At 35.5% G+C, this 26697-nt stretch overlaps 1 protein-coding gene across 1 annotated transcript in view; it reads right to left on the minus strand.

Annotated features, from left to right (window-relative positions):
- Positions 1-473: 473 nt before the first annotated feature.
- Positions 474-26697, minus strand: part of LOC149804259 (metalloprotease mig-17-like) — a 76359-nt gene continuing 50135 nt past the window's right edge. Inside the window, exons 6-9 of the mRNA XM_089932078.1 lie at positions 19265-19400; positions 5724-5834; positions 5436-5477; positions 474-631 (exon numbers count right to left, since the gene is read on the minus strand). Of these exons, the coding sequence (XP_089788204.1) occupies positions 608-631; positions 5436-5477; positions 5724-5834; positions 19265-19400 (313 nt within the window). The 3' untranslated portion in view covers positions 474-607. The remainder of the gene's footprint in view (positions 632-5435; positions 5478-5723; positions 5835-19264; positions 19401-26697) is intronic.

A 26697-nucleotide genomic window follows, 5' to 3' on the forward strand; every position in this document is an offset into this window, starting at 1 on the left:
TTTAGTTTCATAAGGATTATGCCCACGTCTTTCTCCATTTGTTCTCACCAAACGGCTGTTCGGAATCATTAATTATGACATTTATCTTCTATTCATAACTATGTTTACACTAGTTTGGGACCAGCCGAATGTGTATGAAAAGGTCATATATCATCTTGCAGTTCGGCCAATATGGGCTATGGTGCTCGTTATGGTTTTCTGTTCTGTGACATTTTGCGCACATACATTGGACTTACTCGAGTCTTGCGTTTATGCGAATTAATATTAACACCGTACCACATGTCATTCTTGTTTAAGCCACCAATACACATTCATATACCCACATAACACACACACACACACACAGCACATCAATACATTAACCAAATATTTTAAGAAAACAAAATAATAATAAATAAATCATAAAAATGAATAAATAATTTTAATAAATTAACCCAAAAATTGTTAAGATGATTTTATTCAAAATTGATGGTGCCGTCCGAAGGCTTTGCAATATTTCCAACTTCAGGAATATCTCAAAATACCACTTGATGTTCTTCATCTTTGATTTCTTGTTGCAAAACCTGGACTCTCTGGAAGAAATACATGTTAGGTTCGTCGTTGTCCTTTAATAGCTGAGAGAATTCACATTCTGTGGGCGAGATGTAAAGAAATTACAACAACAATATACAACCTATCTTTGTTAGAGAGCCTGATAAAGTATGACGATAATGAAATAAATAATGTGTAGATAAACAGGCGAAGAATCGAAAGTAACAGTATATAACTTCCGTACACTAGTTATGGAACACTTCTTCCCAGCATCATATAGGATATTAGATCAAAAAGGTATCAATATTACAAACCTATAGTAAACTAATGCATGTGTAATTTATTTGACATTTTTCTATGACTGAGAATAAATTAGAGGTTATTACATGATCATGGTCTTTTTAGCAAACTATAGTGTGTGTTTTTCTAGTGTTTGTTATTAGAGTACCTGGTATTTTGTATTTTACGCTGCCATATTTGAGACATATTTTGTGTAGCATTCCAGCTTTTACAAAGTCACCTGAGGTTTATAACGTCTTTTCATTATGATCTTTATGAGGTGATAGCTTCTTTAACGTAGGATGTAAAATATTTTGGTCTAATATTTGGTTGGAAAAAATCTTTGAATAAAAGTGATGTGGGTGTGATTTGTAAGTTTACTGGCTGTGATATGAAATTAAACGATTGCAGTTGAAAGACCAAAGATGAAAATAGAGCTAAGAATGTCCCATCTTAAAACAAGACCGATGGAAATCCAAGCACAGAAAGAGAAAATTAAACAGAAGAAGCAGAACCGAGAAACAGATGCAAATGCAAATGCAGACAGAAAAAGGGGAAATGAAACAGAATTAAAAGAATTACAACTGGCAGACATAGCATAAAATTGCTCCTTTAAAAATTAAAGTTTTCATGCTAACATAAATATTTTGTTAGTACTCCTTTAACAATGAAATAAATATATCAATACGTTCCTCACTTCTCGTCAGTACAGCAAAGGTCCGATTACAAGGTAATTAAAGAATGCATCTTTAAAGGTAATGCATTTGTGCCAGAGGTATATAGACAAAGTTTTAGGAATTTAAAGTAAATGGATAAGCCCATGTTGAATTTGCATGGCAAAAAAAAGGATTGTTTATAGCCATCAAAATTGATGAAGATTACGATAACTTCAAGCAACTCATATTAGTTGTAGAATTCAATAATTGAGTCCATCGTTTTTTTCTTGATCAGTCAAGAAGTTTTGATCTCAGTGATCATCCGTTTACTACCCACTCTATAATCTAATCAAAGTGAATAAAGACAATCACTTTGTACAGAACACGAACAATACCATAAGATATCCTGTGTCTTTAAACGGCTGTTAGCGATACTGAAGCCACACATGTGAAAATGAGAAAATGAAGACCACCTGTTGTTCAAACTGGTGACAAGTAGTAAGGGAGATATCAAATTATTGTTTAAAATACATATCGACAGGAAATTCTTAGTCAAGCACAGGAAAATCCTTTGGATGGTAATTAGGGAGTAAATAAGACTTATGAGAAGACGTATAGTCATTCTTTGGCCGAAAATTAAAATTGATGTTTATAAATGCTCTAGATATCGGCACACTTGTCAAATAGTAGGAAACCCCAATCAGTAGATATCGAAGGCTCAGGTTTGTGAAGAATACGTTCGGTCATGTTTATTTGATACAGGAAAAAATGGAATGAGCGTGGTCATTTGCTCCTGTTTGCTGTTAGCAAATATGCTCAATAATTATTGGGTTTTACTTTTAGTTGTGGACACACTGACTTTGAATCATTGAAGTTTTAATGGAGACAATTCCTTCAAATGAAGATTCAATGATTAATCTTTTTCATTAGATATGTGATTTTAAATATAAATTGTCGAACACTTGGGAAGTAGTAAGAGCTAATATTCTGTTGACTCAGTCAAAAATGAAATTAATTTATGACATCAATACTTTGAAAGGATTGCTCAGCTTCGTGATAGTGCCCCGAATTTCCTGTCCATACCTCAAAATACTCTTCAGCCTAAGTATGGTCATTATAAAAATGAAAGTTATGGACCTAAATTGAACCAATAATACTCCTGGATAGAGGAACGTACACAACGTTGCTATAGATATAGAAAAATGCTGAGAGCGAAAGTCGATTTACTCGTTTTAATCAATTTAATTTTACCTGTTACGCAAAGTAAGCATTTAAGCAATGGCATGCAATCTGTCTGAATGACATTTGTTTGCGTATATCAGAAATATTAAAAAATTTGGAAAAGAAACGCTTATAACTGCAAAGACAAGAAAACAATGAAATAACTAACGTGTTTACGTGAATATGCACTCTTATTTCTATATGTTACAACACTAACAAATAAAATCTAGTATGATGCTGGAATTATAGATTCTACACATATTAAATTGCATGTTTACAGGATGACCCTTCTCGAGCAGGGATCTTTGAAAAAAATATATTCCGTATCTGCTTGAGAATGATTTCGAACAAAAACAAGTAAATGTAACTTGTATTCTTCTGCTGTAGCTAAATAATACTTTCCATACATGTGCTGACTATAATAAAGTAAGCAGTTTCTCTAACACAGATTCGTTTCCATTCAAAAATCCATGATTAAATTAACACATTTGGAAATGCAGAATGTGTCACTGAATTTGACCTTTGAAATAATCACGGAAAAAGCAGAAGAGATTTCGATATATTTAACCCCAAATGGACTTTACTGACAAACAGTGATACTCTTGAATATGGAAAATTCTCCATCAATATTCAAGCGTCTGATGAAAATGGTAACATTATGTTTAGATAAATGTGATGTGTACATCAGTGACTTCATCGTGCAAAACGACGTGTGGAAATATAATTTGGAAACCATTCGGAAATTCTTTACCGTGATGCAAATTTGATAATTAATTTCGGTCAAAGTCTACTTTTCCTGCTTGTCTTGCAGTTTCAGGGCATATTGTGGGGTTCGATCAAGTTAATCTTGTAGAAGTTAATGCCAAGGTTATCTCAGAATTCCTACAGTACATCAGTAAAAAGCAACTGATGCGATGTTTGAGTACGCAAGGATATTATGTGATCTTTTGCTCAAATATTCCATACTGTTAAACCGCTGAACAAATTGCTAAATACGAATTTTAGATGGTGGTTCACTTGTTCAACAAATAAAAAATCTCGGTAGGTTTTCGATAAATTGAAAGCCATACTTAAAGGTGCACCAGTTTTTGCGTTCCAGATTTCAGTATATCTTAAACAAAATGTCTATAAATGAAAGGTGCTGAATATTGTTTCTAAACTACAATAGTCGTTGACCATTCTTTGTGCAATTTTTGTCTAAAGAATTAAACAAGAACCAGATAAATTATTACACAATCTTGAAGAAATAGTTGGCTTTGTTATTGGCTGTGAAACATTTTGAAGTGTATGTTAATTGAGATCTTTCTCCGAGTATTGCATTAAGTGCTGAAAACTCCCTTACTTTCATATACAAAATTGAATAAGAAACACATATATTACTGAGGTGAGGTTTGATGTTGGAATAAGACAAAACTGACATTATGCGCATAACAGGGAAATGAATCTTTTTGTCTAAATTGAATTATTATTGTCACACATATATTTGACTAATATGTAAAGTAAAGCTTTATTACATAAATCTTTATTTATCTTTGTGACGGGATGTTATGTATTTTTAGTATATTTTGTTTACTTAAAATTTGTCCAAGATTAATGTCATAGGATAGATGCGTACTGCTCTTTTTCTTGTTAGAAACAATATAAATAGGTTGTGTGTATGGGTCTGAGTTCAAGAAATAGCCTTGGTTATGACCTAATAATATTCTATAAACGAATTTTCTTACAGTTCTGTAATTTTCCGCGAAGGTAATAGGTCAATTGGGGATGTATACAGGATTATAACCAACAAGATTCTTTTTTCATATCTTTAGTTACCGTTGTGTTCAGATTTGTGTACCGATGAATCTTGTATTTAAATTATTCAATGCAACTACTAAGTACTCATTGACTGTTTGGTTTAAAAAAATATTTTTAGATTATTATAAATTTATTCAAAGACATTCTGGATTATTTCATTGTGATACATTAAGACTAGTATACTGGAACAGTCAATACTGTTGGGACATTATTACATTAAAAATTGGAACTTTGTCGGAACACAACTGGAATTAATTAATACCGATCGATATTTTTTACTTGTGGTATAACTTTTTGAACTACAGGGTATTCAATTCAAAATGCTGCAAGATTGTTTTAAATTTTCACTTTTTGTTCTAGGCAAATATACTTGTTGGTTTCGTATTTTAGTTTACAACCATACAGTAGTAAAAAGAGTAATATAAAAAGGTTTCTGTGTATATTATTAACATATTTCTGACGGAGATTCATGAAAGGTAAATGTGTATGAAATATAGCAAATGAGTTGAATTCGTTTTAATACGGTCTGTCATTTTCTCATTTGGTACTTATCACACTGCGATTGCGACCTGCTTTGTAAATCGATTGCTTTAACATAATGTCACATCGACTTCAAAATGAACTGGACGAAGGCAAAGTTCATATTTTGTCATCTCTATAATTGAAATTGCACTCTAAATGAATACAAATGTTAAAGTTTCACGTAATAAGAGTTGTATCAGACGCGAATATTAAATTTGTAAGTAATTCATAAGAGCTGGTTTGTTTCTTTGGCTATTAAAGAAACTTCTTCACATAAAGCGTTATAAAAAAGAATTACTTAATTCCACATGAATACACTGTCGCGACCTAGTTTGTTCGGAGCAGGATTCGAACATAGATCTTTATGATTTGGCATTTTTAGGCCAACCACAGTGGTTAAGTGGCTCCAAACCAATTAAATGTACTCACCGATTTCGAGGCTTTGGAAACGCACAATCCCTCCATGCACCACTGCAATAAAAATTTCAGATATTTTGTAAGAGAAAACAAGGAAATGAAGATTGTACATAGTACGGTTCTAAATGAGAATAATTTGTACAGAAGTAGACCCGCCTAATTTATTGCATTTAATTAGAAACAACAAGACAATATATTGTATATAACATGTACTTTTGTTAGAAAATTCCATCTGATGAACGAGCTCGTTGCAGCATTGGTGGCGAGCCGTATTGAGAGAGAGAGAGAGAGAGAGAGTACCATATTTGGCCCACAATATGTTCCTCTAGCTGCGCCATAAAACTTCGGTACGCATTTTTTCGTTACCGGATTCGTGCATTCCATGAATTGACAAATATCCTTAAGCACTTTCTGAAACGATAAAAAGACGATTAACTCTAGATGTATGAAGTCGTTTAGCTAATTAGTCCATTTATTGGGAACACTGATGAACTACGTTAGATAAATTCCGGATGGTGAAAATTTAAATCTCTTTTCTTTTACTCTATCACTTTATTCTTTGATCAGCACTTGGCTGATGGTAACCCTGGGAATAGGAAAGATTGTTTTAGAGGTGTATATGTGGAATATGCTAATAAAATGGCATCATAATAATAATTTCTTTCCTTATATATTCCATCCATTGTATCTACATTTTCTCGTATATTAATTACAAGCACACCATGAAAATGAATCGTATCTTCATCACAAACCTGGACAAAAGGTGTCAAATAGTCATCATCGAATAAGTTCCTTTAAAAAACACATTCTGACTCTCGTACAAAATAAAAATGATCCGATAGATTGTTCGGGATTGCTACTAGTAGAGTTACAGTTCATCATTCTAACATAAGAGCCTACCTAGAAGGAAGCATACGCTGTCATAAGGAACTCTAGATTTGGTCCCAGGTCAATATGCGACCCGCTAAAAGGTATACAAGATGTACCCCTGGCAACTGAGACGTCTGCAGGGATTTTAACGTATGACATGGATGAAAGGGGGTACCATTGTCTTTTGAGGAGAAGGACAGTTATAGGCAATATCTTTTTCTGAGTGATGATGAAAATATACTTTTCGTTTTCTTGGCAATGAAAATGACCTAGTGCATGATTAGCAACACGTATATCGATGCATCCATCAAGACAGGTGGAGGCCAAGTGTGCTCTGGATGCGTTGAATCATACATCATGTCATCAGAAAAGTCATTATTCTATTGCGCAGTTTCAAAATTATATGATTAGACGTTGCTGATGTCTACGATTTAATGCCCCAAAAGCAAAATTCATTCTTGACCATGACCTTACACAATCGATGTAAATATCAACGTTTCTATAGAACTCAGCCTAACCAAAGCAATAGAGGAGTACCAGACACGGAACACAAATCAATGGTGTCTCTTGACAAGCTGAATAAAGAAGATTGATGCAGCCAGCAGAATATGCGCTAGACATCGACTAGAAATGCAATCATTTGTTAATCGTCTGTAGGCCAACCTGAGGTTCTCACGCACCAGTTGATCTTGTGATGGATCGAGAGTACGCATCAAAATCTCATCTCTGAGATGCGAAGTGCTGTCCATGAAAATATATTTATGAATCCTCTGTATGTAACATTGACCTGCGGCCCAATAGAGTTCCAACGTTAAAAACAAATTTAACTCAAACAAGGCTATGTCGTGAACTCCAGTTCAATTAAACATCTTGTTTACTTCTTAGAATTATGACACAAATCAGGCAGGAGAAGCACACAATATAAATTTACATAAAGATTCAGATGACATAAGGTCTCCTGTGCTACACAATTGCCAGAGGAAAGGACGAGATCCGTTCAGAGCTTTAGCAGACACTGACTGCTGCGGAAAACTATTGATAAACTGTTTGTTATAACGCCGACCAACGGGCACATATAAACGGCATAGGCAATATATTGCTGATTTAAGAAGAAACAACGCATTCCCATCGTACGATGCAGAATTTCAGTAACACGTTGACAAATGAGACAACAGTTAGACCTATATTTGCGTCTGATTTGTAGCAAACTGTCAGGAAAGGGAAGTGCCTTATTCGTTATTGTTCTCAATTGGTATGGCCTGTATGTCTGGCTCGAAACCTGGAGTTTTGCTTCACTAAACTCCATGATCTCGAAGAAAGTGTTTTACTGATCCAGCTAAAATCGAATAGAAGTCAGTTAGGATCCTCATTGAAGATTTAATATTCTTTGACATGAACTCCTATCAATAACAAATATTACACCGACAAGAAAACGTTGAAAGTTCATATTATTTTATATGTCTCATTCTTCATGAGATTTCGTTTAATATTTGTTTTGCTTCTGAGGAACAATCTACCTGTTTGGATGTCATAAATCCCTCCTCCTGTACATGTTGGTAGCATTCATTGTTTGCTTTTAGGGACGATTCAGGAACATTACTACACCATTAACAAATGACATGTCTCGTGCCCTTTGGTATTTGTACGAAAACGTAGCGCAGAAAATACTCACCATAACAGTCTCTCCCGTTTCATACATTTAGTTGCATGTGTTCATTTTCAAAGCATGTCTGGTACTTTCATTGTCTTTTCTTTTGATCAGTTGTGGAATCTCAATATTGCTAGTCATCATTTAAGTTCCGCACTCCTTGCAATAACTTCCATGTTTACAATAGACGTCTCACAGTGCATTAAATGTTTATCAAGAATAATGTAATTAATTTTAAAACACGTTGTTTTGGTATATTTCTGGATTGTTTCCTGTCTTATCAAGCACGACTTTATCCGATCTGTAAATAGCAGCCTGAGACTCTAACGATTTTGCTATCATCAACAATGAAACCAGTGCTTATTATTTATGGGGACGAAAAGGTTTATAGAGACTAGGGAAATATAATGGTAACATTTTAGTCACTATAGGACTCTTTCACAAGGAACTTATGAGGACGTGTGTAAAATATAACGTTAACATTTTTAGATCTTATTGAAAAATCACATTGGTTTTGGTCGCTATTCTCATTTTTGATTACAACACACCCCTTACAAAGCAGCATTATCTTATAATCCTGCACATTACATATACAATCCAAGACCCACTTTTTATTACTATCCAAACACACCACAAATACAATGGAGCACCCTCATTTTGTTTACTATCCTAAATTGTTAAGGGTCATCGTGAACTTTAAAGGGTAAATGGAGTTGAAAGTATATGGCTTAAATGAGTTGAAAGTTAACGGTGTCTACGATAATTATGTATAGGATCTGCTATCTAATTTCCAGCACCCAATGCGTGCAATCCAAAACTCAATTTGTACCTTCTAAGCACCAACAGCTACTTTTAGAAAAAAGGGTATAATGTAAGAGAAGTCCGAAATCGCAGAAATAGACCATCCAATACACCATCTGTACTATCCAACACCCATTTACACTATATAAAACGTTCTGAGACTTGCATAAAATTCTACTCCTATCAGAAAATGGGAATAACATAAAATAATGGATAAAACCACACAAACGTACGAGGGAACACTCCAAGAGTATAATCCAACACCCACAAAGTTCACACTATCCATGACATGTTTTGCATTGTCGAAAAAATTACAACTTTTATCAGAAGAAAATGGCATGAAGACAAACTAGGGATGAAGTCGCAAAAACCTACTATCCAAAACAAAATCTATAATATCAAACACCCCATACACACCTACAAAACGTCTTGTGTAGTGTTTAACATTGTACAATTACCATTAGAAGAAACTGACATGTGTAAAATAACGAATGAAAACATAAACATGCTATCATGCACACTACCCATCTAAAGAACACCCCATGCACATGACCCAAAATCCTTTTACCCATTTAATAAATATTTGCACGTGTGAGTTTGTTTAATCAGTCATTCATTGTATAACAAATCAAGACATGAAGACACTTCCACTGCTCGATGTAGTGGTCTTAATGTCTTGCATTCATTCACAAGGGATGGTTCTTCTTCCGTTTCAGAAGACCTCTCCTCCTACTCTTCCTCTCCTTTCTTCAGCTGATGGTCGTTCTATTCTTTCTTATAAAGCTGTAAAGACCAATATCCTTTTACTTCACAACGAAAATATATATCTTTACCTTTGCCTCTCTTTTCTTCAGTCATTCCTTTGCTTTGACGCTGTGGACATTCCCGATCCCAGTGTCCTTTATTCTGAGAGATATAGCAGGTAACGTGACATTTGTCTCATTAGGAGGATTAATAGGTACTTTTCTATAATTAAAAAGTTTGAATGTGTCGGACCAGATAATTGAGAACCAGGTCTTACACCTACAAGAGTTTAAGTCCAATGGCTACCCAAAATGTACGTTTCCAGTACATGTTTGTTGGATTTCTTGTTAGAGACACCGACACGACAATGCTACATTAAAAATGAGGATCGTTTGAAACTCTTTATACAGCATAACAGTTTAAAGTCTCCAGTCTGGATCGGGTTTATCACACCGGCAGAATTCACACTCATTGTCTAAAGCCGTCGATAAAATGCAACACGTCTAACAATCCAATGGCTTGTTTAACACGACTGAAGAAAAATCCACATTTAAAAAAAAACAATATTTCACGCCAACCGACGGCAGCGGACGCAGAAAATGTTAATGATGGATGACATTTTACAGTACAAATGTAGTTTCATCCAAATTGACCATTCTCAAGACCAGATATGCTTCTCCCATGCCATCCTCGTGTGTCGAACATATGTCGAGAAGGACCAGATCGGAGAATCAGAAGGACCAGATCGGAGAATCAAATATACATATATATATATATATATATATATATATATATATATATATATATATATATATATATATATATATATATATATGGCATTCCTGAAATGTAAAATTTCAAGAAAGTTGGCTCCTAGCTTGCGTTGAAAGTGTATCCTCAATTGGTTTGCGGAGCTCTGGCGTTTCGAGGACACAATTTCCCAGACTAAACTTGCGTTCACGTACATCATTATCAATAACATTTCGATACCATTACGAGAAATGTGACCAAGGACTTACCAGTCGAGACCAACATAATCATTGCAGAGAGAGAGAGAGAGAGACAGAGAGACGCCGCGGTTGTTTAACATCCACCAAGGACTTGCCAGACGAGACCAACATAATCATTGCAAACCATGCACCCCCAGATGGAATGGATCAAATTCATTGCTCTTCTTGCAAGCGAACCTATGTCAGCCGTGCCTTTTGTAAAGGACATCGTATGGAAGAAGTTGAGCAAGAAAATAGCGCATGCGAATTATTGAGATTGAGCTTTTTGTGGATATCTTGTTATAAGCAATAACACTTTTGTCCAGGAAAGAGAAGGTGTCATTTTTGTAACCAAGTTGTGGTCTTTGAACATCATTGCAACATACACAGATATGAGAATGAACTAGAAGAAGATGTCAAGGAAAATCAGAGCAAGAAGAAAAAGGAAGAAGCGGATTTCATCTTGACTGATTAGGAATGTATACAAGAGACTTGCGTTCACATTACAAATTAATGCAAAACTTATCGGCTTGAGAAAAGTGTATACGAATTGAGATTCTAGGAGGAAGTGAAAATATCTTTCGAGAATCACTAACTCTTCCCGATTTTTTGGTACCTATGGCACTTGGAATAAAAAGTAAAGACAGCTAACGTTAGAGGGACTGTCATCGATGTGACACAGGGATGGATCGCGATTTGTTGGGATACGATGGACAATTTCATTGATATATTATTCAGAACAAGGTATTGCATGCCCTACAATCACTTGAATGGATCCCAACTGATCTATGTGAACGTGAGATAAGTGAATTTGAAAGATTACAGAAGTTATTTGGCCACTCCTTTGAGTAGAATGCTTAAACTGTTTGAAATGAGTTTCATTAATACAACCGCGACGGCATCAACACAAGACACCGAGAAGCATTCTACACTTGGTACCAAACTTACTCTTGAAATCCTAGAAAAGAAACTGCATAAGCATTGCCGAACAAATGTGGACATTTTACGTCGTTGCCATGGATTTTACCATCGCTTAATCGTATGGATTAGTGTACTAAAATAAATCCATACCAGACAACAAACTGACCATCTTTTCTTTATTATTATTATTATTATTATTATTATTTAATTTATTACATTGAAACATGTTGATAACGGATCTGAGGTGACATGCAAGCATTATAGATCTCAGAGTAAAAATCAAACACCGCATCAGATTAAAGTAATTAATTGAATTTGTTAAATAATGTCTGTGTATGCAGTTTGAAGCATACCATTTTCAAGCTTATTTTTAACAGGAGAATGGACATTTCATATCATTACATTTTAGTTATTTCAGGTCACAATATTTTTTAAAAATCTGAATCTACATGAAGATCTGCATTCTCCATCTGAAATATAGGACTAGCAGGATGCTGTGTAATTGTGTTGGTCTACTCTACCTGCCTACAAAATACAAATTCTTGTGACAAAGGCCACTTCCGGATGATATAGATAAAACACCACCAGTCTCAAATCTCTCATGCTCCTAGAAGGGACAAACTGTAAGGAAAAGCAGTGTAAATATTGCACTTAGAGGCTATGCTAATGCAAAGGACTTTTTCAACGGTTATACGACGCCTTAAAGGATAAAATCGATACTCTGCAACCCCATTTGTAGGGATAGTGTGGACTGGGAACACAATCGGTCCATCCAATAAAAGGTAGTCAATTCCATTGGCTGAAACACAGTTTTGTTTGGTACCTCTTGGCTCTGTCCTCATCTACGAACACAAGGTACTGATTCACTGTATTACAAACATGTATAATGATATATCGTTTCAGGAACTGTCCCACTCTATTTTCAAATAACATTGACAAATCCGCAAAGTACAAAATTAGAGGGTTTAAAAATGACTAAACGTGAAATGGAGAAGCTTGAAGAGCTGGCAAGACTTCTAAACCAGAGTTCATTATGGCACACCATCAAATTAAATAGAATTAAGGTATCAAGCGTGGGAGAAATTTACAGACGCCGAAAGGATCCGAATATCCTAGCTAGATGATTAAGATCAACAAGAAATATTACAACATCAAACATGCAACCTGTGAAAGTTATTGCTCCCTGAGGTCTAATATTCAAAAGACATTTAAATGCGAGGGCATTTTTGTAATTATAAAATGAATGGGAGTTAAGTTCAATGGACGAAGGTTCTTGGGTTTTTATCTTGATACAGTCAATATGACTGGTGCATGGATACAAGGCTCTGAAACATTCAGGCATTAATGTGTGAACAAACGCTCATGGTACCCAAACAGGAATGGCACCAAGAACAAAATATAGTAAGTTAGATCAAGTGACTTTTTTACGGCTTACTGGTGCCCAAAATCCATGTGACGCAAATAATAATATCCTGATCAAGAAGATCAGCTTATGTACTAAGAAATACGAAACATTCATCTATAAGGACCATACTATGTTTTGCTATCTGCCACACTACCAGTTTCATTACTTCTGTAGTAGGCACACTGCTCGATTTGAGCTGATGGCCGAATACAAGTAAACAATGCAATAAATGTGTAAAAGGAGGAAATACGCGTTTATAGTAATATAAAATCTTTGCTTGAATACTTATTTAATCAAAAAAGTTATATTTGCAATTAGTTTTCCAGTCTTTCGCATTCTTCCGATATATGAAGATGATTATCCTGCAACTCTCCTATCTTGATGTAAGCATTGTTCTTGAGCCTCGTTAAATGATTTGGTTTCGGTGTCAATCAACAGATATGTCCCACTTAAACAGTATCCATTCTATTAAACGAAACAAACATATGTATACAAAATTTTTATACACATCATAATGTTGAAAAACTTTAATATACAGAATAATAGTAAAAGATAGTTCCAAAATTCAAATACAAGTAAATATAACGCAGTACTTCACATTTCGAAACAAAAAATGTTAAGGTGCAGAACGTCATTTTAGCATGCGCAAAATGAATTTAATTTATTATACTCACTTAAAATAATGGGTCTTCATCTTAGTTATCTATTGCTTTTCAATGTAGGATTATTCGGAATTAAATGAAAATGAAGTATTGGATCATATCGTGAATCTGACGTACAATTGGGCACAATAAAATGCTGCGCTGATTGTCTGCCATTATTCTTAGTGACATCCAGCACTGGCTACAGTTAGCCTCGTTCTGGCAATGGAATCTCAGGCAGGCATGTAAGGTGAGAGAAGTTTATTGCGGGACCTCTCTTACAAGGCGTCATGAGATAAGATGGAAGACCAAGAAGACGAAAAGGACACCCTTTTTCAGGAAAGGCATTATATATGCACCTTTAAATCTTCTAGATAGAAGAAACCTCACTTTAATTATATAACAGACTATAGATGGAACTTCAATGTCGGTACTAACAAAAGATTCTTCACTGATATCATAGTCAATAATCGCACAGAGATGTCACAGTTGCAACAAGAATAACAATATTTGACAGATGGAACCGATGTGTCAGAAACACAAATATCGCAGCGGTGCGGTCAATTATTGTCATATTTGCAACTCTTTTACCAGAAGCTATGAACGAAATAGATAAATAATCTCTGAGAGATTTGAAGACAATCATGAAAACCAACCCGAAGTCACTAAGATAGATACCACAACGGGCATGACAGAGCAAGGAGAAGAAAAGTTTGAAAATCCACCAGAAAATGTATGCAAGATGACATCTGCATCAAGAATTGGTTGGATAAAAATATAACGTCTACACCTCTGCCGTTAGAAAAGAAAAAGAAAGAAGTGAAGACAGGCGTCAATCAAGGATCAACTAGCCTTGTTCAGACATCCTCCTCTAACGATAATGTCAATCGGACACGCAATGGATTACAGTCCAAAATACCACATCATGAAAAAGGTATTGTTAGTTGCTTCATTTGTTCATGAACAATTCAAACAATCACCAACCATGCGAACACTTTATCTAGAATTTGCTATAATAATACGTGTACCAGAGCTGGGAAGACGCTTACAAGAACAAGCAACGTACACATTATACAAACTCATGCGACTAAAATTTTCCAGAAGTCAAACCAAGGTGGATCGATTAGATCGTTAATGGCAAGCTCGTTTAGCTGATATCTCTGATTTCGCAGCGTACAATATTTGCTTTTGGGTCACCGATTTTTTTTATAATCAGGTTGGTAGTTCCTTCGTGCTTAAGAAATGCTTAGAGCTTTAAACTGGCTTAAAGCAATGTTGTCATCATCCTCTACGATTGCACACTGACAAAAGTACAGAATTTCTGAGCCAGGCTTTTTCCTAAAAAGAATTTAGAAAAAGACATATCCATGTTTTCAGCAAACAAAAAAGAAAAACCACGATAGCCAGTGCCATTTAACGTTTTCCAAAACCTTTTAAATAACCACTGTGGAAATATTTTACATATTAACACACTCTCAGTGTTACCAAGTATCGTCCAAGCTAACAATCAATCATATAATAATATAATTGGTTGTTTACCAGAAGAAGTACTCCCAAAACCGAAGTGATGGTCCGTGATAGATTGTTTGGAAAGCCACCTACTGCCCCATAGAACGGTTAACCATTAAAGCCTTGAGATTGGGTACGTTTTGGAGAAACCAAATAACACCTTTGACAAGGATAAATTGCCTAACTGGACTACCGAATTGTTTCGTGTCAGTAGAGGAGTGTGTTGCCCTGATCATGGCCTGTATACATAGGAAAACTTCATGGGCGATGTGTTAAAACTAATTGTCTACAAACCAGAGTTACAACAAGCGACCAAAAAAGAACACGACGTGTACGATATAGAAAATATTAACGATCGAAGAACACATACGTAGGCAAACACAGACTCGAAGAAGTGAAAAAGCGTTGGAAAGGATATCCACTTAGTTCTGATTCTTAGATTGCCACATCCAAAGTCATTTATTTTAACATGGTGAAGTAACCATGATGTCGTTAAACGTTGCTTCTTCTTCTCCTTTTCAGAGATTCTCCCTTCAAAAATTACAAAAACAACGACTATGGGTGTGGTGTGGATAACGTGTGTCTAAAACTAAAATCGTTTCTTACTATCAAATCTTTTTGGTGTATTGTGTCACCGGAGCAGCCATAGTCAATTTAAATTAGCAACAAAGATAAAAACAACCGTGGTACGTTTCAATCGGCTTCTGTATTGCGGATGTTTGTCCTTTTCTCTCCTGGAGATATTCTACAGCAAAACCAAGGTCAGCAACATATAAACATCAAGAACCCTATTTTGGAACATTTGGAAAACGATTCGTCTTAACAGCGATTGATTCATCGGTAACCAGAAGAAGCGAATTAGGACTAACCAATTTCATTTAGCATTAAAAGGTGACAGTGCAATGCATAATTTCCACATCAAATTCTTATGTTGTTCGCCTGCTAAATTGGATCACGACACTGACTAGGAAATCCTTAATGATTCTGGAAATGAAACCACATATACCTTCGAGATTAATAACAAACAACTTAAAAAAGACTTATCCTGGTTTTTCCAACACACCAACAAAAACAACAACATCGAAAGCCGTCCTCAAATGTACATCTATTCGATGAGAATTCCATCATGATTTCAATTTGTTGCACAACATCTTGTCCTAAGGATTGCCACTATTTTCTACGAGAATTGAACTGATCGTGTACCATAAAGTAGCTCCTCAACGACTAGTTATCAATATTGCAGGATGATAAAACGCTATGCACTCATTTATTTCTTCCAAAAGCGTTTCCATTTTGAGTGGAAACACAGAAATAGCGTTCTAAAGACAACATCAACAAGTATGTTTTGATCCTATATGAGTGAACTTAGGATTGAATGTGATGTTTGTGTACTTAGATGGCGTGGAGTACAACCAATTAAAAACCATAGTCACTCCGTTACCCGGAGTCGTTCCTTTCCAAGTGGATCCTGCCATTGCTGCTTACGAAGAAGATGCAATGTGATCACCCTCACTATTTTCCTGCTTGTAAAACTGTATTTTGAGAGTGTCACGAATAGTATAGTAGGGGATCTAAGTATAAACAATTTATTTTTCAAAGTAAAATTCACAGTGAAACTACATTTTCGAAAAGTGAGTTATAACCAATGTATCCTATGAACAAATGGATCACTCGATAACTAGGACATGGTTTAGGACATGTTAAAGTCGGCTTTTCGTACGGTAGCAACCATTATAAAACTGATGGGCACTAGAGGATTGATTGCCTTGAAAATGGCACATTGACGGAAGAAAATTAATTTCTTTAAAATGTCTTAATCTACAAATTCTTAAAGTAGCTTTCTTGAAGGCAGACAAAAATTAATTAGTTCAAACTTAAAAGCGTGTTTTGAGTCGCTCAGATACCATTTCAAATTCGCTATATGCTTCCTGCCAGAGATTACTTCATCTTCTACGCCAGAGGAAGGGTGAAACATTAATAGACGTAAACATCACTTCGGTTCTCACAAACATGTTCACATGAACAAACAGAAACAAAAGAGAACATCCATATAACTGGAAGTGTTTGTCTCCTAACAGAAAGAAAAAATGATGCACGGAGAGTCTTGTGAATGTTCCAAGTCAAAACTATAATTCTTTGCAACTCCACTCACCTTCTCTTACATCCTACCAGCCGTATGTAATAGTAGATTTGTGTGCATATAAGCATAATACGTGTAAAACATTTTCCCATTTCGTTGGTTTATAAGGAGTGGGGTCTTAATCACTCTAACATCATACTGAGCAGTATAAAAGCAATTAGTAGCAAATAGTATATAATAAGTTGATTTTGGATAAAATACAAAAGGTTGGTGGTGGTTGTTGTTGTTGTAGGCTTTAACACTATTTTTCAGCACAATATAGGATATACATGGCGGCCTGTATTAATGGCGGAGGAAGAACCCAGGAAAACCCCGGATAGAACCTCCGGCACACGAGAAGCTACTGGCAAGCTTTTCACACACCCATATTGGCCGAATCCGAGACTCGAACCCACGCAGACAGGTAAGATGGTAGTGATCCGTAACGGTGAGTGCTTTAGACCACGAGGCGCCCCCAAAAGGTTCGATATGTAGTATAGCTATTTCATAGTAACTGATATCCCATTTTCTTCTGAGAGAAGGAGTAAGTACTTAGAGACTACACAATGCATTTTGGATAGTGTATTTGGATTGTCAGAGAGTAGATAGTTAATCTCATGTAATTCTTGTGCATCCTCATACATTCGACTTTTTGAAGTCATTCACTTTTGACTCTTATTTCTCTTTCAAATTTAAAGGGGACTCATACCTTTGGATTGTAATGAAAAAGCGGGTGCTAGTTGAAATGTATAATTTGGTGTGTTTAGATAGTAATCTAAGCGTGAGGGCTGGATTCTATATGTTATGTGTTTAGATTCTAATAAAATAGTGAGTGTGGATTGTTTATGGGGTGTGCTGGATTTTAATGGAAAAGCAGTTGTTGGATTGTAAGGCATGTGTTTGATTGTAATACAAAACTGGAGTTGGATGATACTCCAAATGGGTGTTGAATTGAATCTAAAATATTAGGATTACAGTTTTCGAACGTCCCATTAATTTTTTTAGTTGGAAACGACCTATAACAAATACAAAATTACCATTTTATGTTCCGTAGTTCTTATAAACACTTTTGTCCCCATCAAAACATTTGTCTCCATATACAGTTTTGGTCCCATAAACACGTTTGTCCATATCATCTCATATTAAACCTGACAAATTGAAAATATTATTTCCCGTAAGTAACTAAGGTGGTGAATATTGAGGTCTGCTCTAACAATGTTACTATGTAACAGTAATTGAGGTTAGGGGACGGAGTGGCTGACTGGTCTACAGCGCTGGCCTTTAACAATCACTGCCATCTCACCTTGTCCGCAGGGGTTGGACTCGTGTCTGCCAACGTGGGTATTGGAGAACGTTTGTCAGTAGCTTCCAGTGGGTCGATGATTGTTATGGGGAATTTCCAATTTATACTAAACACACGTGTATAGGCTATCGTGTACTGAAAAATGGCGTTAAACCTACAACATAAACTGAACCAATTGGGGTCTGCCACTCGGAACAATGCTTCTTTTTCTCCACTAAAACAGGTTTGTCACTATAAACACTTTTGTCCTAATTAAACCATTCCCATGTTAAATGTGTGGCCTATATAATTATCATCTGCCCTCCATGTGTCTCTCAATGCTAAACTACACGCGATTATATCATTATAATTTGTTCCCCAAATGTCTCGAATTACAACTGGCATACGTCCAAGACAGATGCCGTTGAATAAACTGATTAAATTATTTTGTGAAAGTGATGTAATTCATTTTCATTATATTAAAAATAGCTTTACCTGTTCATCGTTTCTCTGAAGTAAATTTTTATTTATGATTGGAAGAGTTTATCACATATTTCAATGATGTTCATTTTTAAACCTAACTATCCTATTTAATTTGTATTTATTAGAGTGAAACTCGTGCTGATACAAACACACATACGTATAACTATAACTCTCTCTATATATATAAAGGCAGAGAGCAAGAAAGACACACACACACACACACACATACACACACACACACACACACACACACACACACACACACCGTTCACGCGTCGTTCATTGCGCTCTGTTTGTAATCAACTATATTGAAGTAGAGTATTGACTGAACTATAAAAGTAAAGAATGAAAACATTTCGCTTATAATACTGCATACTCTTTCACAGAGATCGGAATAAGCTCACGCACAAGAAAACAGAATGAACATACCCCACAGAATAAGGATCCGTGTCCATTTATGAACTCACACTGCACATCGGGAGAATATAACTGTCCTGGCAGTTTCTTCATAAACTGTGTCCATTCCTTCATGTTATAGAAAGCACCTGCATTGGTCAAGCACGTTCTGAAATACATAAATGGACCTTTTAAAGTGATATAGCTACAAACATGCGTAAATACTTACTAATACGTCTATCCATATCTATATATCCATGCATATACATGTCAGTTTCTCACCCTCGATATAGCATACACCAAATAAGTAAATAAAGTCAAGCACGTTCTGAAACACGTAAATGGACCTTTCAAAGTGATATAGCTACAAACGTGCATAAATACTTACTAATACGTATATCCATGTCAAGACATCCATGCATACACATGTCAGTTTTACGCACACACACACACACACACACACACACACACACACATATATATATATATATATATATATATATATATATATATATATATATATATATATATATATATATATATCAGAATAGAAAACGAGTGGGTTTTGGATTAAATGAATAATGCAAAACACAATGTGATGGACGATGGAAATTTATAAAAAGAATTCATAGAAATGTATCTATATATATTATAGATACAATGATTCTCTCATGCTCTCAACATACGATTGATCCAATCACGTTACACAAACATTCGCAAATTGAAAAACGAAAATATGATTCATGTAATCTTATGCATGGAAAGTGCGATTCAAATAATCTCAAGGAATTCAAATATGTTTCAAATAATATTATGCAATGTAAGAGAAATTCAAATAATATCACGTGTGGAATACGAATAAGATTCAAATAATATTAAGGAATTCAAATATGTTTCAAATAATATTGTGCACTGTAAGTGAGATTCACATACTCTCCTATATTGTGCAATGTAAGTGAGATTCACATACTCTCCTATATTGTGCAATGTAAGCGAGATTTCACATACTCTCCTATATTGTGCAATGTAAGTGAGATTTCACATACTCTCCTATATTGTGCAATGTAAGTGAGATTCACATACTCTCCTATATTGTGCAATGTAAGTGAGATTCACATACTCTCCTATATTGTGCAATGTAAGTGAGATTCACATACTCTCTTATATTGTGCAATGTAAGTGAGATTCACATACTCTCCTATATTGTGCAATGTAAGTGAGATTCACATACTCTCCTATATTGTGCAATGTAAGTGAGATTCACATACTCTCCTATATTGTGCAATGTAAGCGAGATTCACATACTCTCTTATATTGTGCAATGTAAGTGAGATTCACATACTCTCCTATATTGTGCAATGTAAGTGAGATTTCACATACTCTCCTATATTGTGCAATGTAAGTGAGATTCACATACTCTCCTATATTGTGCAATGTAAGTGAGATTCACATACTCTCCTATATTGTGCAATGTAAGTGAGATTTCACATACTCTCCTATATTGTGCAATGTAAGCGAGATTTCACATACTCTCCTATATTGTGCAATGTAAGTGAGATTTCACATACTCTCCTATATTGTGCAATGTAAGTGAGATTCACATACTCTCCTATATTGTGCAATGTAAGTGAGATTCACATACTCTCCTATATTGTGCAATGTAAGCGAGATTTCACATACTCTCCTATATTGTGCAATGTAAGTGAGATTCACATACTCTCCTATATTGTGCAATGTAAGTGAGATTCACATACTCTCCTATATTGTGCAATGTAAGTGAGATTTCACATACTCTCCTATATTGTGCAATGTAAGCGAGATTTCACATACTCTCCTATATTGTGCAATGTAAGCGAGATTTCACATACTCTCCTATATTGTGCAATGTAAGCGAGATTCACATACTCTCCTATATTGTGCAATGTAAGCGAGATTTCACATACTCTCCTATATCGTGCAATGTAAGCGAGATTTCACATACTCTCCTATATTGTGCAATGTAAGCGAGATTTCACATACTCTCCTATATTGTGCAATGTAAGCGAGATTTCACATACTCTCCTATATTGTGCAATGTAAGTGAGATTCACATACTCTCCTATATTGTGCAATGTAAGCGAGATTCACATACTCTCCTATATTGTGCAATGTAAGCGAGATTTCACATACTCTCCTATATTGTGCAATGTAAGCGAGATTTCACATACTCTCCTATATTGTGCAATGTAAGCGAGATTTCACATACTCTCCTATATTGTGCAATGTAAGCGAGATTCACATACTCTCCTATATTGTGCAATGTAAGCGAGATTTCACATACTCTCCTATATTGTGCAATGTAAGCGAGATTTCACATACTCTCCTATATTGTGCAATGTAAGCGAGATTTCACATACTCTCCTATATTGTGCAATGTAAGCGAGATTCACATACTCTCCTATATTGTGCAATGTAAGCGAGATTTCACATACTCTCCTATATTGTGCAATGTAAGCGAGATTCACATACTCTCCTATATTGTGCAATGTAAGCGAGATTTCACATACTCTCCTATATTGTGCAATGTAAGTGAGATTCACATACTCTCCTATATTTTGCAATGTAAGCGAGATTTCAAATACTCTCCTATATTGTGCAATGTAAGCGAGATTTCACATACTCTCCTATATTGTGCAATGTAAGTGAGATTCACATACTCTCCTATATTGTGCAATGTAAGCGAGATTTCACATACTCTCCTATATTGTGCAATGTAAGTGAGATTCACATACTCTCCTATATTGTGCAATGTAAGCGAGATTTCACATACTCTCCTATATTGTGCAATGTAAGTGAGATTTCACATACTCTCCTATATTGTGCAATGTAAGTGAGATTCACATACTCTCCTATATTGTGCAATGTAAGTGAGATTTCACATACTCTCCTATATTGTGCAATGTAAGCGAGATTTCACATACTCTCCTATATTGTGCAATGTAAGTGAGATTCACATACTCTCCTATATTGTGCAATGTAAGTGAGATTCACATACTCTCCTATATTGTGCAATGTAAGCGAGATTTCACATACTCTCCTATATTGTGCAATGTAAGCGAGATTTCACATACTCTCCTATATTGTGCAATGTAAGTGAGATTCACATACTCTCCTATATTGTGCAATGTAAGCGAGATTTCACATACTCTCCTATATTGTGCAATGTAAGTGAGATTTCACATACTCTCCTATATTGTGCAATGTAAGCGAGATTTCACATACTCTCCTATATTGTGCAATGTAAGTGAGATTTCACATACTCTCCTATATTGTGCAATGTAAGCGAGATTTCACATACTCTCCTATATTGTGCAATGTAAGTGAGATTCACATACTCTCCTATATTGTGCAATGTAAGCGAGATTTCACATACTCTCCTATATTGTGCAATGTAAGTGAGATTCACATACTCTCCTATATTGTGCAATGTAAGCGAGATTTCACATACTCTCCTATATTGTGCAATGTAAGTGAGATTCACATACTCTCCTATATTGTGCAATGTAAGCGAGATTTCACATACTCTCCTATATTGTGCAATGTAAGTGAGATTCACATACTCTCCTATATTGTGCAATGTAAGCGAGACTTCACATACTCTCCTATATTGTGCAATGTAAGTGAGATTTCACATACTCTCCTATATTGTGCAATGTAAGCGAGATTTCACATACTCTCCTATATTGTGCAATGTAAGCGAGATTTCACATACTCTCCTATATTGTGCAATGTAAGTGAGATTTCACATACTCTCCTATATTGTGCAATGTAAGTGAGATTTCACATACTCTCCTATATTGTGCAATGTAAGCGAGATTTCACATACTCTCCTATATTGTGCAATGTAAGCGAGATTTCACATACTCTCCTATATTGTGCAATGTAAGCGAGATTTCACATACTCTCCTATATTGTGCAATGTAAGTGAGATTTCACATACTCTCCTATATTGTGCAATGTAAGTGAGATTCACATACTCTCCTATATTGTGCAATGTAAGCGAGATTTCACATACTCTCCTATATTGTGCAATGTAAGCGAGATTTCACATACTCTCCTATATTGTGCAATGTAAGTGAGATTCACATACTCTCCTATATTGTGCAATGTAAGCGAGATTCACATACTCTCCTATATTGTGCAATGTAAGCGAGATTTCACATACTCTCCTATATTGTGCAATGTAAGCGAGATTTCACATACTCTCCTATATTGTGCAATGTAAGCGAGATTTCACATACTCTCCTATATTGTGCAATGTAAGCGAGATTCACATACTCTCCTATATTGTGCAATGTAAGCGAGATTTCACATACTCTCCTATATTGTGCAATGTAAGCGAGATTTCACATACTCTCCTATATTGTGCAATGTAAGCGAGATTTCACATACTCTCCTATATTGTGCAATGTAAGCGAGATTCACATACTCTCCTATATTGTGCAATGTAAGCGAGATTTCACATACTCTCCTATATTGTGCAATGTAAGCGAGATTCACATACTCTCCTATATTGTGCAATGTAAGCGAGATTTCACATACTCTCCTATATTGTGCAATGTAAGTGAGATTCACATACTCTCCTATATTTTGCAATGTAAGCGAGATTTCACATACTCTCCTATATTGTGCAATGTAAGCGAGATTTCACATACTCTCCTATATTGTGCAATGTAAGTGAGATTCACATACTCTCCTATATTGTGCAATGTAAGCGAGATTTCACATACTCTCCTATATTGTGCAATGTAAGTGAGATTCACATACTCTCCTATATTGTGCAATGTAAGCGAGATTTCACATACTCTCCTATATTGTGCAATGTAAGTGAGATTTCACATACTCTCCTATATTGTGCAATGTAAGTGAGATTCACATACTCTCCTATATTGTGCAATGTAAGTGAGATTTCACATACTCTCCTATATTGTGCAATGTAAGCGAGATTTCACATACTCTCCTATATTGTGCAATGTAAGTGAGATTCACATACTCTCCTATATTGTGCAATGTAAGTGAGATTCACATACTCTCCTATATTGTGCAATGTAAGCGAGATTTCACATACTCTCCTATATTGTGCAATGTAAGCGAGATTTCACATACTCTCCTATATTGTGCAATGTAAGTGAGATTCACATACTCTCCTATATTGTGCAATGTAAGCGAGATTTCACATACTCTCCTATATTGTGCAATGTAAGTGAGATTTCACATACTCTCCTATATTGTGCAATGTAAGCGAGATTTCACATACTCTCCTATATTGTGCAATGTAAGTGAGATTTCACATACTCTCCTATATTGTGCAATGTAAGCGAGATTTCACATACTCTCCTATATTGTGCAATGTAAGTGAGATTCACATACTCTCCTATATTGTGCAATGTAAGCGAGATTTCACATACTCTCCTATATTGTGCAATGTAAGTGAGATTCACATACTCTCCTATATTGTGCAATGTAAGCGAGATTTCACATACTCTCCTATATTGTGCAATGTAAGTGAGATTCACATACTCTCCTATATTGTGCAATGTAAGCGAGATTTCACATACTCTCCTATATTGTGCAATGTAAGTGAGATTCACATACTCTCCTATATTGTGCAATGTAAGCGAGACTTCACATACTCTCCTATATTGTGCAATGTAAGTGAGATTTCACATACTCTCCTATATTGTGCAATGTAAGCGAGATTTCACATACTCTCCTATATTGTGCAATGTAAGCGAGATTTCACATACTCTCCTATATTGTGCAATGTAAGTGAGATTTCACATACTCTCCTATATTGTGCAATGTAAGTGAGATTTCACATACTCTCCTATATTGTGCAATGTAAGCGAGATTTCACATACTCTCCTATATTGTGCAATGTAAGCGAGATTTCACATACTCTCCTATATTGTGCAATGTAAGCGAGATTTCACATACTCTCCTATATTGTGCAATGTAAGTGAGATTTCACATACTCTCCTATATTGTGCAATGTAAGTGAGATTCACATACTCTCCTATATTGTGCAATGTAAGCGAGATTTCACATACTCTCCTATATTGTGCAATGTAAGCGAGATTTCACATACTCTCCTATATTGTGCAATGTAAGTGAGATTCACATACTCTCCTATATTGTGCAATGTAAGCGAGATTTCACATACTCTCCTATATTGTGCAATGTAAGTGAGATTCACATACTCTCCTATATTGTGCAATGTAAGCGAGATTTCACATACTCTCCTATATTGTGCAATGTAAGTGAGATTTCACATACTCTCCTATATTGTGCAATGTAAGCGAGATTTCACATACTCTCCTATATTGTGCAATGTAAGTGAGATTTCACATACTCTCCTATATTGTGCAATGTAAGCGAGATTTCACATACTCTCCTATATTGTGCAATGTAAGCGAGATTTCACATACTCTCCTATAATAGAAATAAAATTCAAAATAATCTCGTGCAGTTGAAAATGTACTCATTTGAAACATCAATTGGAACAAACATATGCCTCTTGACACTTGTACAGTCGTATGATTCACCGAGTCCTTGGGTTGGCCCACACTTTTATCGGCCGCTCACACCCTTCACGGATCTACCACATGTACAGACAAACGTATACACATAAGTACAGACAGCATACATCACCCTTGTATTGGCTATGTCTACATTCGTGGCTCCACCACGTGTACAGACACACGTATACACATGCTTTTAGACAGCACGCAGCACTGAACAGCGACAGCCAGCCTTAAGCCGCTACCGACAGCCCTAAACTGCCCTGAATAACTTCAGACAGCTCTACACAACCATGAATAGCCCTGAACAGCCCTATGGCTGGAGAACATAATGGAGAACGTTCACTCCTCGACAAGATGCAAAACAACCAGTGTCGGTTATAAATGGAATCTACCTTAAATCCATAGGAGAGTGAGTAATAGTCATGGTAAAATACCCGTACATATCGTGATTTCAATGTCTATCCTCGCAAGTAATTTTCGACGAGATACATGCTAGTACAGTTGCTTACCTGGACAAACAAATATTCACCCTAGGTAACGTTGTACGCATGTACAACGAAAGATGGTAAAATCGTTCTAAGGCAAAGCCAAGTTATTTCTTGCCTTATTCTGTGACAATATCTCTCTGTCTCTGTCTCTCTCTGTCTCTCTGTCTCTCTCTCTCTCTCTCTCTATATATATATATATATATATATATATATATATATATATATATATTACGAAAGTCTCACAAATTAATATGTATCATAGTTTGAAAGGATTTATGACGTATCACACTAACATAGAAACTGAATTTTATTATCAAGAGTCTATTGATAAGTTAATCGTCTTATGGATCAAATTCAAAATGGAGCTTCGTGAAGCTGGCGAAATATACGTTGTAAAGTTTGAAAAGTTGCTCTC

This window comes from Sinohyriopsis cumingii, chromosome 2, assembly GCF_028554795.1.
Source record: "Sinohyriopsis cumingii isolate HCF-2022 chromosome 2, ASM2855479v2, whole genome shotgun sequence".
In the NCBI taxonomy this organism is placed as follows: Eukaryota; Metazoa; Mollusca; class Bivalvia; order Unionida; family Unionidae; genus Sinohyriopsis; species Sinohyriopsis cumingii.